The sequence below is a fragment of the Emydura macquarii genome, unplaced genomic scaffold, assembly GCF_026122565.2.
Source record: "Emydura macquarii macquarii isolate MOO-44397 ecotype Brisbane River unplaced genomic scaffold, CSIRO-AGI_Emac_v2 contig_1644, whole genome shotgun sequence".
NCBI classification, from domain to species: Eukaryota; Metazoa; Chordata; order Testudines; family Chelidae; genus Emydura; species Emydura macquarii.
Genome location: NW_027131781.1, coordinates 12,147,254 through 12,161,178, shown reverse-complemented (window position 1 = coordinate 12,161,178; position 13,925 = coordinate 12,147,254). Strand labels below are relative to the sequence as shown.

The 13,925-nt window shown below is 43.4% G+C and overlaps 1 protein-coding gene across 3 annotated transcripts in view; it reads right to left on the bottom strand.

The window, feature by feature from the left end:
• Positions 1–13,925, bottom strand: part of AKAP13 (A-kinase anchoring protein 13) — a 297,054-nt gene that overhangs the window by 231,548 nt on the left and 51,581 nt on the right. For 2 of the 3 annotated variants that reach the window (XM_067555646.1, XM_067555644.1), the window contains 2 exons: positions 11,654–11,760; positions 11,340–11,422 (listed from right to left, as the gene is read on the bottom strand). In XM_067555646.1, the coding sequence (XP_067411747.1) occupies positions 11,340–11,350 (11 nt within the window). In that variant the 5' untranslated portion in view covers positions 11,351–11,422; positions 11,654–11,760. The remainder of the gene's footprint in view (positions 1–11,339; positions 11,423–11,653; positions 11,761–13,925) is intronic. The other variant, XM_067555647.1, reaches the window with a different exon arrangement.

The window sequence follows — 13,925 nt, the reverse complement described above, 5'->3', positions numbered from 1 at the left end:
GTGTTTATGGTGTAGTCTCTATGAGCTGCTGCTCTTTTATTTTTTGTGGGAAAAAGGCCTTGCGGAGTATTTTGTCAAATGCAGCTTGCAGATACTTTGTGGAAATAGAAGAAGAGGGATAAAGATCACTTTCAGCTGGAGAGCTGTCGTTAACAGACAACTGCATGCAAAATCTTGCAGGCAGTGGGAATGAGGAAGTTTCTTGAGTTTAGGATTTCATGATCCCAGGCCACACCAGGGGCTCAATCTGACTCCAGCTCAGTCTTGCTACTGTGCAGACTCTGACTCCTGTGGTATTATAAGCATGTGCATTGAGCAGCATTATCACTTGTACTTCACTGTCTTGTTTTACAGGTTACAACAATGAATGAAAAAAACATGAAGCTCCAAAATAAATCAACAGGACTCCACTCCCTACCTCCATCATTCACTTCAACCTGAGAATGAACAATAAATTTGAAGTGTAACCACAAAAAGGTCGCTTTGCATCTCAGACTCGCAGGAAGTACCACATATGCCTCACAAACAGCATCACAATTTGACAAGGACAATCATTTGTATGTGCTTACTGGTATGTGCGTGTGCAAACCAGGCACTGTAGTTAACCATGCAACATGTGCATGAAATATGTATTCCGACAAATGCAAACACCAACTTTGTATATGCAGCTAAGGCAGACATCTTTTTAAAATTTGGTGTTGACTCCAGATTTTCTCTAGGAGTTCAGAGAAGTCCCCCACCACTTATTTCTAGTTCAAGGTATCTCCATTAGCCCTGAATGCCTAACTTCTGTGAGTATCTCCCTTCTCTCTGCAGAATCTGGAGGCAGCAGAAACATGTCCCGAAAGCCGTCAGTCATTCTCCTTGCAGAAAATGGAAAAACTCCCGCTCTCCAAAATTTAAATTCCCCTATTTTTTTCCAGTATTTGTGAACAGAGTGAGCATTCAGAGAAGGTTTGGCCTTTGGCCCAGGAGTAAACCTTATTCAGTAACCTTTCCTCTTTGTAACACCCTTGTTATGTTCACTTCCCCACTACTTCACAGCTCAAAAACATCCCCTGCCTCAAAAGTAAGAAACACTCCATCTGTAATGCTCCTCTTTCCCCCACTGCAGAGGATGAGCTATCGCAAAATTGTTCTCAGCCCACATAGCCTTGAAAGACAAGGAAGTATGCTCAGACAGATGAGTGGTATTCTTCAGCAAAAAAGCTTTTGTTACAGGGATCTGGAAGGTTAGAACTTGACCAGGAATGCAGCAATTGTGATCTTTCCCCAGGGTAAGAAGTGTCAAACCCTCCATATCTATAAGACCAACTCCCCTTAAAGCAAGTTCTGTCAAATTTCTTGCAGCCCCTAGCAGGATACTAAAACAACTACTATCCAACTTGGACAAAGAGGCAGATATCTTCTGGGACCTGTATGGCAAACAAGTGAGTGGATTTAAAGACACATGCCTCCACATTATCTGTAAGGCATCTTCTTTTCAGAGGCAGAAAGGTTAGTTTGCACCAACCTTAAATCTTCTGTAGAGAGCTCCACTCACAAATGCAAGTTGAAAAGCCAGTGCTTCTTCACCAAAAGATCAAGAAACAAAGAAATCTTGAAAAAATACAAGAGATTCCACTGGTCAGCCCTACACATAGAAAAAACTCTCCACAACACAGCATGAAAATTAGGATCAGGATATCCAGAAAGGAATTTGCCCCACTATTCTCTGATTTACTTGGGCAGGAGGAGGATAGCAATGTAGGACATCCAGCCAAAAAAAGGAACTATGGGAAAGGTAAACTACCTGCCTTCTAACTGGAAACCAGTTACAGTCCTGACCCTTCAAGATTCTTGGGGGGAGGGGGAGATGGGATGGGACGGGACATGGTTACATTAGAATTGGAATTTCCTGATAAAGTGACACATTTCTTAATGAAAGGCCCCACAGACATGGAAAGGGAAAGCACGTTTTGAAGAGACAATGGGGCCTACAACTCATTTAACGAAGCAGCCATAGCAGACACTTTTTTGCAAGGAAATTCCTATTGTGGTACAGTCTTATAAGCATGTCAGACATCTATACCCATGCCAGAACAACATATTGAAATCTTTCCAGGTACCCAGGAAACAACACTGTTCCAAGAATACAGTTATGGCACAAATCTGAAGCATGCTAAACCCAACACAGACTATCCAACCTGGGAGTAGAAATAGACACAAAGCAGGGCAGGAGAAGGCTCAGACCAAGCAGATCCTATAAAGCGGATCCTACCCCATCCCCATCACAGAGAAATCAGCTCTGCCTCCAAATAATAGGATCAATGCTATTCTGCATCAGGATTACATCTTGACAAACACTTCTTCTTAGAGTCTGGTATTGTTCCCCTCAACAATGAACTTAGCAACAAAATTACCCCTTAGGAATGAAATATCATAAGGTATCCAAAGGTTCCCCTCCTTCCACACCCCAATCACTTTGCAATCTGGGATCACAACAGACAAGTGTAAAAAGATGAGGAGCCCTTGTCGGGTAGCAGCATGCAGCCCAGGGAACTTGTGCACAATCTACAATGTAGATTTAATGTGGGGAGCAGAGTTGGTATCAGTTTTACAGTTATTTTAAGTATTCCACACAGATTCATAAAAGTAAACTTCATTAACAAATTACCAAGTTATGAATGAAGCAACCTGGATTGATTTAAATACCACAGATTTCAATCATGATTTAAATGAGCAAGCAAGAAATCCTAGATTTAAATTCTCAGTTTTGCATTTGTACTTTTTAGTTATTTTCCTAAAGCCCAGGGTGACTCATACATTAGTAATCACTAAAACATGTTGATTTGCAACTAAATATAGCCTTTATACTAAATTTGATACTTCTTTTTGCCAATGGGGAGGGTACACCATATCTCTACACCTTTATTTAAACAACTACAAACCTTAATTTACACATTCAGATTTTTACATTTTTATTAGGTTAGAAAATGGTAACTGCTGCATTTCTTTCTTATTTACTAAATTACTACTCATTTTTTACTTTTGATTTGTGTCAAGCTCTATTTGGATGGAAATTCAAACCAATTAAAATGCACAAATAGCATTCTTTTTGGTTACATAAAACTACAATAAATGTATTGGATAGATAAAAAGTTTATCAGAATGTTTTGCATTGAAAACTAACGGATTTATTTAACAAGGTATTATCAGTAGTTAACTAATTGGACTGGATTGTTTCTGGTCACCATGTTTTTCAAGATTTTAGAATTAGTAGATCTCATCCTCTCCCAACCTCATTTTTATCCACAGATTGGAAAAGGAAAACTAGCCTTCCTGCTTTTTCAATTCCAAATTGATTTCTTAACTCTGAATTAATAGTCTTTGAACAGTCGAATAAACATTCTCTTTGCACCTGCAGAAGAGGTGACTGCTGTCAGAAGCTGGTTTAGCACTTGAACAAAGTCAGGTTCCAGGAGCTTAACCAGTGAATTTCACCAGTTCAGTGCTCTGACCCTCTTTAAAATTTGTCAGCAAACAAGTACTGCTTCATATCATTTTTGTATTTAAACTATTTTAATAGATTCTAAGTTTATACCTAAACATAGGTTGTCAATTTCAAAACAGGTTTCTTTTTAAAACAACCTAATTTTAATTAAAAATCCAATTTAAATAAGAAAATCAATTTTTTTAAAATCAAATATTTATCCACCCTGCAATGAAGTTATTTAAAAAGCTCTTCATCTTAGGGACAGTTTTGCACTGGTCCATAATCCCAAAAGGAAGGGGCACGGTCTAAAGGATATGGTTACTGGGTAACAAATTTAGCTGCCTACAGATTCTGAGTAAGAGACATACTCAGAAGTCAGGTTTTCCAGAAAGGCAATTATCAGGTGAGCAGTTTTCCATTGCCTATCCACTGGTTCTGTGGTGATCTGTCTGCACTGCAGCCATCTTCCCATATAAGGAAGGCACATTATTCCCTTGTTGAGTCACTCTCTCAGGAAGAGACTCACAGATGCTTCAGAACAATGAACACTGCACAAACTCCAGGCTTGTTATACTCCACAACTAAAAACTCCTCAAGGAATTCACTGTATTAGAATCTGAAACAGATCAGATATTTCTTTCTCATGAATACAGAACTACTGGGTATTCAGAGGTGATCTAGTCTCACCCTTTCCATACTGATTCTCTGATTGGTTTCATGTGATAAAAGACAACCATTCTCCTCCAAATGTGAAAGGACACATTAGGTTGGTTGGGTTTCAGAGTGAAGCATGAAGCAAGGCTTTTTGCCATACATATCTTCAATTTTTTTTTCCTGTTGAATTAGGTGTCATTTTTAGTCCAGACAAACCTGGATTCATTTCTTACTTGATATGCTATCGAGAGTTAAAATATGTATAGTTCCCCTGTTCCTCAACGGTCCAAAAGAAAAGTTAAATCAAAATAATTACAACAGTATATGCTTGTCTTCGCAGACTAACAGCAGCTTATGATTAATCCATCCAGCTGCTGCTAAGGTTCAGTTGTGCCAAATGATTTGGGCCAAAAATTGTTACATATGCCGTGTCCAAAGCGCTAGTTTTCTTGGGTAGGTCCATGGAAAATCTGAGACATTGCACAGAATAAACAGGCTAGACAGGGTAGGAGTAGAAAATGATAAGTTTGAGGGGGAGGGTTCTTTTTCTTCTGGCAGAGCTTAAGAAGTGCCTGAGAGATCCCCTTTCCAAGCAAGGCTCTGACAGCCTCTGCACAGGGCTAGCCTGTTTTGCAAACTCAAGCTCCGTCTGAGAAAATGGGTGTATTCCATCTGTCAGCAATCCCAGTAGAACACTGGAGGTAGTACACTAACTGTCTACATTACAAGATGTGAACAGCTGGCTGAAGGATCTCAGTCACCTCCCTCAACCACACAAGCTCCCCTGAAGGGAGGAGGAGGAAAAAAGTTCAGACCAAAATAATCCGTGCAACTGAAAGCACAGTGCTGGAAGACATTGCTTCCTCATGCTTGCCACAACTGCAAAATCTTATGATTTCTCTACTCTTTCTTTAGGTAAAACAATTACTGCAGTTTTTATGACTGTCTCGGGTTTGGGTAGTGTAACAGGATAGACGACCCTGACATATAGAGGCAGGACTCTGATGAGAGCTATTTGCAAGAGTTAGCCTGCATAAAGCTACTGAGCCAATTCTGCTGCTGTACTGCGGCAACTACGACCTGTTACCTCCAACAAAGATACAAGACAGATTTGGAAGGTTCTACGGCTGTGCTCCACCCATAGGGGAATGTCAGAGTTGACGTACCTCTGCCCCGTCCCTTTAGGGGTTTGAAGCACTGTTGAGATACAAGGAAATGCAGTGGGAAAACAAGGAGATGGTTGTCATGTTCTGGTGCAACTGAGCTGGTGTGAGGCTTATGCAGGCTGCCTTTGTTTGCTTTTTTATATTCAGTTTAATAAAACCTCAATTTTAAACCCATCCCTGGCCTGGGAGTGCTACATTTGGCAGGCAGAGGCAGGAGAGGCTGAACAGCAGTGATCTAACCACTCTGAGAGATGGACCTACCTAGAAGCTGCTGCAGGCGGTTCCAGGAAAAGCTGCCAGAAGGTAATGCAAGCAGAAAAGTGACTGTGCACAAAGTTTTCTCAGGAAACAGAGGGGAAGCTGTTTGCAGGTACTACCCTTGGGGAGAGAGTTAGACAACACTGTTATGGAGGTAACAGAACTTGTATACCAACTAAAAGATGAGCATTTAAGAGAAGTCTGTGACTCTGGAGATTCCTGGGACAGATAGCAGTAAAACTGCATCCAAAAGCCATTTGGCTTTAATCAAACTTGTAACAAGCCACTTACATAGTGAAGAACTGGGAAATCAGGGATTGTGTACATGACTGGTGTTAAGAGAAGATTTAACAACTCATTGCTACAGCAAAGAGAGAGCAGTCTGAAGCTGCTAAAGTAGAGACAATTCAGAAATAGTATGCGGAAAAATGACAGTTGCTTAAAATACAGTTTTAGGAAAGCATGAAGGAAATTAAATCCAAATCTTGCCAAAATGTAGTCATTCCCACTCCAGAAAACAAAAGTGATTTCAAAAAAGTATTTTAAAATAGCAGGACAGATTGGCAACTCCCTATCTAAAGGGCAGGTGTAGGAAGCCACTGTGGCCTCCCATGGAGCCAGAGCCTGGGGAAGGACCCGAGAGCTCTGATTGGCCCAACTCACACTCTGCCCCAGAGTCTGCCCGGCAACAGGAGACCCGGGCCGTGATAGGGCCACCCGGCCAGGCCAATTGGCAGCCCCGGGACGGAGCCCCAACAGGAAGGGGAAATACAAAAGCCTGGCCCCTGAGCTCAGTAGGGCCCAGACTGCCGGCAGAGGCAGATGTGCTGCCCCGCCAGCAGAGGCCTAGGCCGGAGCCTAGCCGCCGACGACGAACCCCGGCCCCACCTGGGCCCGGGGATTGGATAGGGCCCTCGAGGAGCTGGACAAGGCAACCCGGCCAGGACGACTGGGCCGAGTTACCCCGAGCCCGGGGCCGTGCTCTGGGACTACCAGACTGGGCTGAGACCCCAGAGCAGCCCGAGTGGCGGACACCCCCGGAGGCCGGGCCGGATTTGGAGGAACTGCCAGCCGCCGAGCCCCTCCCTACAGCGGGGCAGGACTTGGAGGAGCTGCCCGAGGCCGACCCGCTCCCCTCCTACAACGACCTGGAGGAGCTGCCCCCTGAAGAGGAGTTTCCTGCCTTACCCCCGGTCGACGAGGAAGGACTAACAACGCTACCCCAGGTGGACTATCCTTGGGACACAGAGGCAACAGGTACTAGGGTCAGTGGGGAGGAAGTAGCCCAGGGACAGCCACGGCCTGTGGCTGAAGCCGCCGTATTGCCAGTGTGTTGCAGCGGGAGCCCCGCCAGCACAGTGGCAGCCGCTTCTGCCACTGCTAGGGCCCTGGGCTGGGATGCAGTGGAGACGGATGGGCCTGCATCCCCCTCCCCTTCCCCTTGTCCCTAGCCACCCCAGGAGAATTGCTCTCCTGACCCCGCCTGAAGCCGTTGCCGCCCCTGCTCACCCTGCCTAGGGGTTGGAGCCCCTTGTCCCTGCCTGAGCCACCCCAGGCCTAATTGGAGCTAGACTCCTTGTTCCCCCTGCCTGAAGGCCTGAGCTGCCTCTGCTCACCCTGCCTAGGGGTTGGAGCGATAGACTCCTTGTTCGCTCGCCCTGCCTGAGGGCCGGAGCGATCCGCCTGCTCACCCTGCCTAGGGGTTGGAGCGATAGACTCCTTGTTCGCTCGCCCTGCCTGAGGGCATGAGCGATCCGCCTGCTCACCCTGCCTAGGGGTTGGAGCTGATCTTGCCCGCTCGCCCTGCCTGAGGGCAAAGACGCGCAGCACGAGCTATTCCCCTGTAGGAAGCCACTGTGGCCTCCCACGGAACCCGAAACGCTTATAGCGGGTAAAGTTTTACTAGTCTGGCTCGGCAGATCAAAAGTGGGATTCAAAAAGGGTACACTGAAGAGGAGATCACAGAGGCTATAATCAGAGCAGAGTGCCCAAGACTCAGCCTGAGGAGGGGAAAACTGATCTGAGCCTGCCAAAACAGAGAGACACTCTAAGGTCCTATTATCAGGAAAAAGATACAACTGAATTTTACTAGCCGCTCTCAAGAGCGGCACAAGAGCTAAGAGAGTCACCGCAGGATTTCCTAGCCAGAACGCTTGAAGCTGCCTCTAACCTAAGGTATGACCCTCTCCTCACACATGCAGGTTCCTCCACTCAGTCCTGACAGGATCACAGAACAAAGTGTGAATAGTGACACGGCCCTATTTTAAAAAGATGACCAGACTGCAGATGAGACCTTATTAGAGAAGCTGAACAGTGCTGAAAGTGAAGAGGTAAAAGAAAACAGAAATTGGGGAATCCATGCTAAGGCAGTAAAGTGTATTTTTGTGACAAATCACTGCCTACACAACACAGGCTGGAGGAGGAAGCAGCACCTGCATCCAAAGGAAAAGAGATCTCTAAAGGTAATTGACTGATGAAGCTAGGGAACTAAAGGCCTTTATTGATTAAATTAAATAAATAAAAGCTCATATTAAGGCAAGTTGTCCAGATACAAGACAAAAGCAGTGATAATTGGAGGAGGAAACCTGCAGACAGGCAACCCTAGAGAAAAGAATGTGTTAAACTGCAAGCAAATCTGGCACAGGCAATATTCATGACCACTATTCCAGATGTGGAAGCAGAGAACACTACCAATCAAGATGCCATGCACAGAGGATCACTTGAGAACCTGGACAGAAAGGAAACAGCAGTGGGTCATCACCTACAAGACAAGGAATGATTAGTGAAACTTCTGAGTCCCAAAGTCATCTTCAGCATCAGGCAGGAAAATCACAAGAGAGCAGAGACAAAACTGAGAGCCCTGAGTCTAGTTTACCAGGAGTGACCCATATCTGCCATCTAACACCAAACCGGAGTGACTAACTCAGTTGGAAAGAGATGTTTGGTGTGGTGTTCCCTCAGTAAAGAGAAACTGTTGGACACTGGGGCACAGGTGAGCATGGTCTTGAGCCAGTGGGTAGGGGATAATCTCCCCTGGACACGCCTTAGGAAGCTTGAAGAGTTACTGGAAACAGAAGATGGGCTTGATTTTAAAGCTGCCAATGGAACTCAAATCCCTTAAGAAGGATGGACTGAAGTCCAGTTCCAGTTAAACAAAGAGGAGATATTGACTCTTCCTGTGCTGGCCAGTCCACAAAAACTGGAGAATAAGATCACTGGCTACACTGTTATTGAGGAGATAGTCAAACACCACTGCTGCAATTCACCTGATGAGACACCAGCACTTTGCCCCATTAGTCATTAACAATATGAAATGTCCATTTTCCTCATGTCGGCATGGCAAAAGTGGAAACCCCTGTGAACTTCATCAGAAATAACAATTCTGACAACTTGTGCATGCTTCAAGTCGGGAAAAGGGGTGTACTGTCCCCAGAGAAACAGTCATTAATGCAGCATGTTGGGTTCTTACAGGTCTGGATACCGAAAGTTTAACAACGATATTTGAGCCAGATGCTGCTGCTCAGTGGCCTGGGGATTTGGATATGAAACACACTAGCCAAAATACCTAAAGACTGATCTTGCCGGATAAATATCCCTGTGAGTAACCCTTCAAAACATGACGTTACACTGAAGGGATGAACTGTGCTGGGAAGTTTACCGCAAACCAAATCTGAAATTCTAGTGGATGGATCCTCAACAGACAAACCCCTTTCAGGTGGTATCAGTGTTTAAAAAGAGATGGTCATACCAAGCATCAAGGACTAAAGCCAACAAAGAGAAAGGCCTCTGCTAGCAGTGAACCTGAGCCATTTGTCAGAGATGCAAAGGAAAATGTCCCAGCAGATACTGAAAGAGGAGCCCAAAGCTTTTTCCAAAAACAGAGACAGGGGATACATCTCTAGTCTGCAGATGATAAAATCAGCAACCCGTACAGAAGACTTGCCTTTTAATGCCTCGTCCACTATACAAAGAGGTAAAGGAATATCAGCAAGAACTCCTAAATAGGGGATACATGACAAAATCAGAGTCATCCTATTCATCACCAGGGGTATGTGTTTGAAAAAGGAATGGTACTTTTAAGACTTTGCATTGATTATCAGGAATTGAATGGAAAAACCATACCAGACAGACAACTCATGCCTCAAATCCAAGATGTTCTGAATGGAGTAGGAGGTAAAACTTGGTTCTTCATTTTGGATCAAGGGAAGACCCACCATCAAAGTCTCGTGGCTGAACAAAGCTGTCACTTCACCGTCCTCATTACTTTATGGGGCCTGTCTGAATGGGTTAGAATCCCATTCGGTTTAACAAATGCACATGCTGCCTTCTAGGGGGCATGAAAGAGTGCCTTACGGACCTTAGGGATGAGGTACATATTCCACACTTACAGCAGTACCTTTGAAGAACACGGGGAGAATGTAAGGGAAGTACTGCAACAATTACAGAAACATGGAATTAAGCTGAAAGCTTCTTAATGTGACCTCTTTAAGAAAGTGGTATGTTACCTGGGAGTGGGGGTGTCTTCTGAAGATTATAAAATGGATTCAGCTGACACCATGCTTGTTTGTGCGGTTTGCAGGGCAACCACCAAGCATGACAGGTGAACTTCACAAGCTGCTAGGCATCCTCACCTACTATCAAAGGTACATGCAAGACTTCTCTTTAATAGAAAAGCCATTGCCTGGCTCATCCAGTCTTTGCTTCATAAATTCTAAGGCCAGAATGGATCGTTGTGATATTCTAACCTGACCTCCTGTATAACACAGGCCATAGGACTTCCCTAAAACAATTTCTAGAGCAGATCTTTTAGAAAAACATCCAATCTTGATTTCAAATTTGTCAGTGACGGAGAATCCACCAAGCCCCAATGTAAATTATTCCAGTGGTTCCTTACTCTCACTGTTGAAAATGTACATCTTATTTCCTGTCTGAATGTGTCTAACTTCAACTTTCACACACTGGATTGTTTATACCTTCTCTGCTAGGCTGAAAAGCCCATAATTAAATATTTGTTCCAAAGGTAGATACTTGTAAAATGCAAATAAATCACTCCCTAACCTCCTCTTTGTTAAACTAAATAGATTGAGCTCCCTGAGTCTACCACTATAAGGCAGGTTTTCTAATCCTTTAATTATTTTTGTGGCTCTTCTCTAAACCCTCTCCAGTTTATCAGCATCCTTCTTGAATTCTGGGCACCAAAATGGACACAGTATTCCAGCAGCAGCTGCACTAATACCAAAGACGAGGTAAAATAACATCTCTACTCCTCCTTGAAATTTCCCTTTTTATACATCCCAGGATTGCATTAGCTCTTTTAGCAACAGTGTCACACCGCAAACTCACATTCAGCTGATTATCCAAAACAACCCCTGTAAGGGACAGTGCGAAATTACATGACACTCCCTGCCTCAGAGAGAGAGAGAGGAGAGAAAAATGCATTTCACAATGCGTCAAATGGGGAACTCTGAGCTTCTCAGTGAGACAGATAATTAATACACTGTACTCCATGTATAATGCTGGTATGTTATTCTGTTCCGATAGCTTTATGACTTTCTGTACCTATTTTTGTCACTCTTCTTCAATGGGATAGTTATGCTGTTTGACTTCTACACCTCGATTGTAAAAAATGTTAGCAAAAAAATGGTCTGTTAAATAAACTTAAACATGCTTTCATATCAGCATCTTCCTATGGTAACAGCAGATAAATTTGGGAGATTGTGTGTTCTTATGATGTTATCTCAACTACTTCTATTCATCACTGATCAATAAAAAGTATTTAATCTTACTGTAACTGCATGCAGCAGTGTGCAAGCTCCAGCAGCTTCTTTCAAGACTTCCAAGTCAAGCACAGAAAAGCTATATACGGGTCCTGGAAAAGAGAAATTGGAATAATGTGAGGCACCATTGGCAAAGAGAGACCCTTAGAATTCCATATACAAAAGCTGGAGACAGAAAACAGTTGAAGGAGGACAAGCTAATTTGAATACAAGCCAGTGGTTGGTTCGGGAGGGAGGCTGGAAGTCTCCGTTAACCTGTGGAGCTTCACATTTCAAAAAGTAGCAATGTTCTGCAGGTGGAAGTGAACAAACAGCTCTCTTACCTTTGCCTCCACTAAGTGGCATGCAGATGAGGACGGCAAAGCTCCTTTTTCCATAGGTGGGTCAATTAAATTGAAGTGAAAGATTCATTTAGATCAAGATGTAGTTCCTACAAAGATTAAATGAACTCGTTTCAGGAGGAAATCCATCAGGAGCAGGGGCACATGCTGCCGGCAAGCCCCATGCTCCAGAGTACTTAGTAAAGACAGGCCAGTGCAGAAGGGGCAAAGGACAGCCAGGCTAGCTGGGAGAAGCACCAATTCAGCAGCTCTACAGAGAAACTCCCACTATGAGGGTTCTGTGGTACCCCAACTAGAATTTAAAGCATGCTCCTGTGTGCCCTTCCACAGGCAAATCTCCTGCTCTAAGGCATGACTCGCTCCCCATACTACGCCCAAAGAGATCAATCTGTCCCATTAAGTGTACATGGAAAGGAAGACAGTTTAACAAAACAGGGAAGTTGGGCTCTTAACGTACAATTCAGAGTGGTGAGAGGAGAGAAAGTGCAGTTAGTTGTTCAGTTTATTAATGCTCTGTGGGAGATTTTATAAGTTAAAAACAAGTCAGCTGAGCACCTCAGGCCATCTCTTGCTCCCCACAGCAGCAGAAGTTCCTGTGTGTGTACACACAAGTCAGCTGAGACTAGCAGGCCCAACAGATCATATCTCCTGCTATCCAAAAAAGGGGAGCATCTGACTTTGTGCTCTACTGGACAGGAAGGCATTTGTAAGCCGAGATAGATAGCTGCTCTCCCTCACACTGAAACAATATTCTTTAGGGGACTCAGGATTAAAAGCGCACTTAAGATCAGAAAAATGAGCATGGTAGAACTAATGACTGGGAGACCCATTACACTGTGTGAATTAGCAAGTGAACACAGAATGCTAAAAGCAAAGCTAAGACAACACAAAATGTACCTTGATCATTTATTCTCACAAATATAGTATAGCTTTAATTATAATATTGCACAGTAGAACATTGAAATCCACACGGAAATCCTCTCATACAATGATGAAAATTCACTCAAATTGTAATGTCACATCATTAGATGTAAAAAGCCCTTCCCTTACAAAATTAAAGAAAATTCTCAATCTATCCAGTGGATTTTTGGCTGTTACATTCCTAAAGCTCCAAAATAATAAAGCAACTCTGGGACCCCCCACATAGCTCTGTCCATGTCCCTTGATTTTGACCTGCAACACCCTCTGTTATGCCAGTCCTACACTACTCTTAAGAGGAAAACTGCCAATCATGTTAAACATCTACAAGGCACTGCAGCAAGAACTTGAAACTCATTTCCACGTGCGGTCAGAGAAAGGACTTAAACTCAGGTATCGAGAAGCTACAAAACCAAAAAGCTAAGATATAAAACCACTGGGCCAAGTTCATTCCTTGTGGGATGCTCATATGAGGTCAGTTCAGTGACACATCAGATGCACGTCACCCATACATTCACAAAGCATGAATTATATGCAGAAGGATTTCCCAGTGAAAGACACGGAAGCCAAGCAAAGAAGGATAAATACATGCAGCAATAAGGGAGTTGCAATGCTAAACTGAAGAAATCGTATCCACCTTCAGAATAACCAGTTTAGTGCATTTGAACATGACTAGGTATGAACTGACCACTGGTTACTATCTAAAGCATTTCTTTGATGCCGTTCACCTTGATATCTCAGCACTGTGGTATTTCACAGCTCCAACTGTGATATATAAATACAGAAGAATGAAGAAGTCTGTGATAGTCAAGGCATCCATGAAACTAACTGTGATTACTGTCTTGGCAAATAGCCTGAGCCAGCATAAAGAGGATTTAACCTTAAACTTTTGAATTGGCACACTATTTATGGATGTCTCCAGAGTAGCACCTCAGACCTCTTCTCATATGGCCCTCTTTGAAGTTATTAGGGTTACATAGGAACCCCAATCAAACAATTTCAGGACAGAGAGAGAGAGAAAGAACCAACCAGTGACATGGAAGCACCCATTCTGATTTACAGGCTTCTACTTTTCAGTTGCCCAGCTGATTTCCCCAAAAGTCAAGTGAGCTGAACCATAGGCTTGCCTATCTTTCAGTTAAAAACAAAACAAAATGAAAACAGAAAACCAAAAAAACCCCATCAAATATTAATAAAGCCAGAAGCAACATTTTAAAAAGTTATTTCCTTTTTCAAGTAAAGATTATTTTCTTTTATTTTGAAAAGCATAATGTATTTTCCACTTTGCAAGGTTCAACGATTTTGACAGGACCAATGAGTTATCTCAGAATCACTT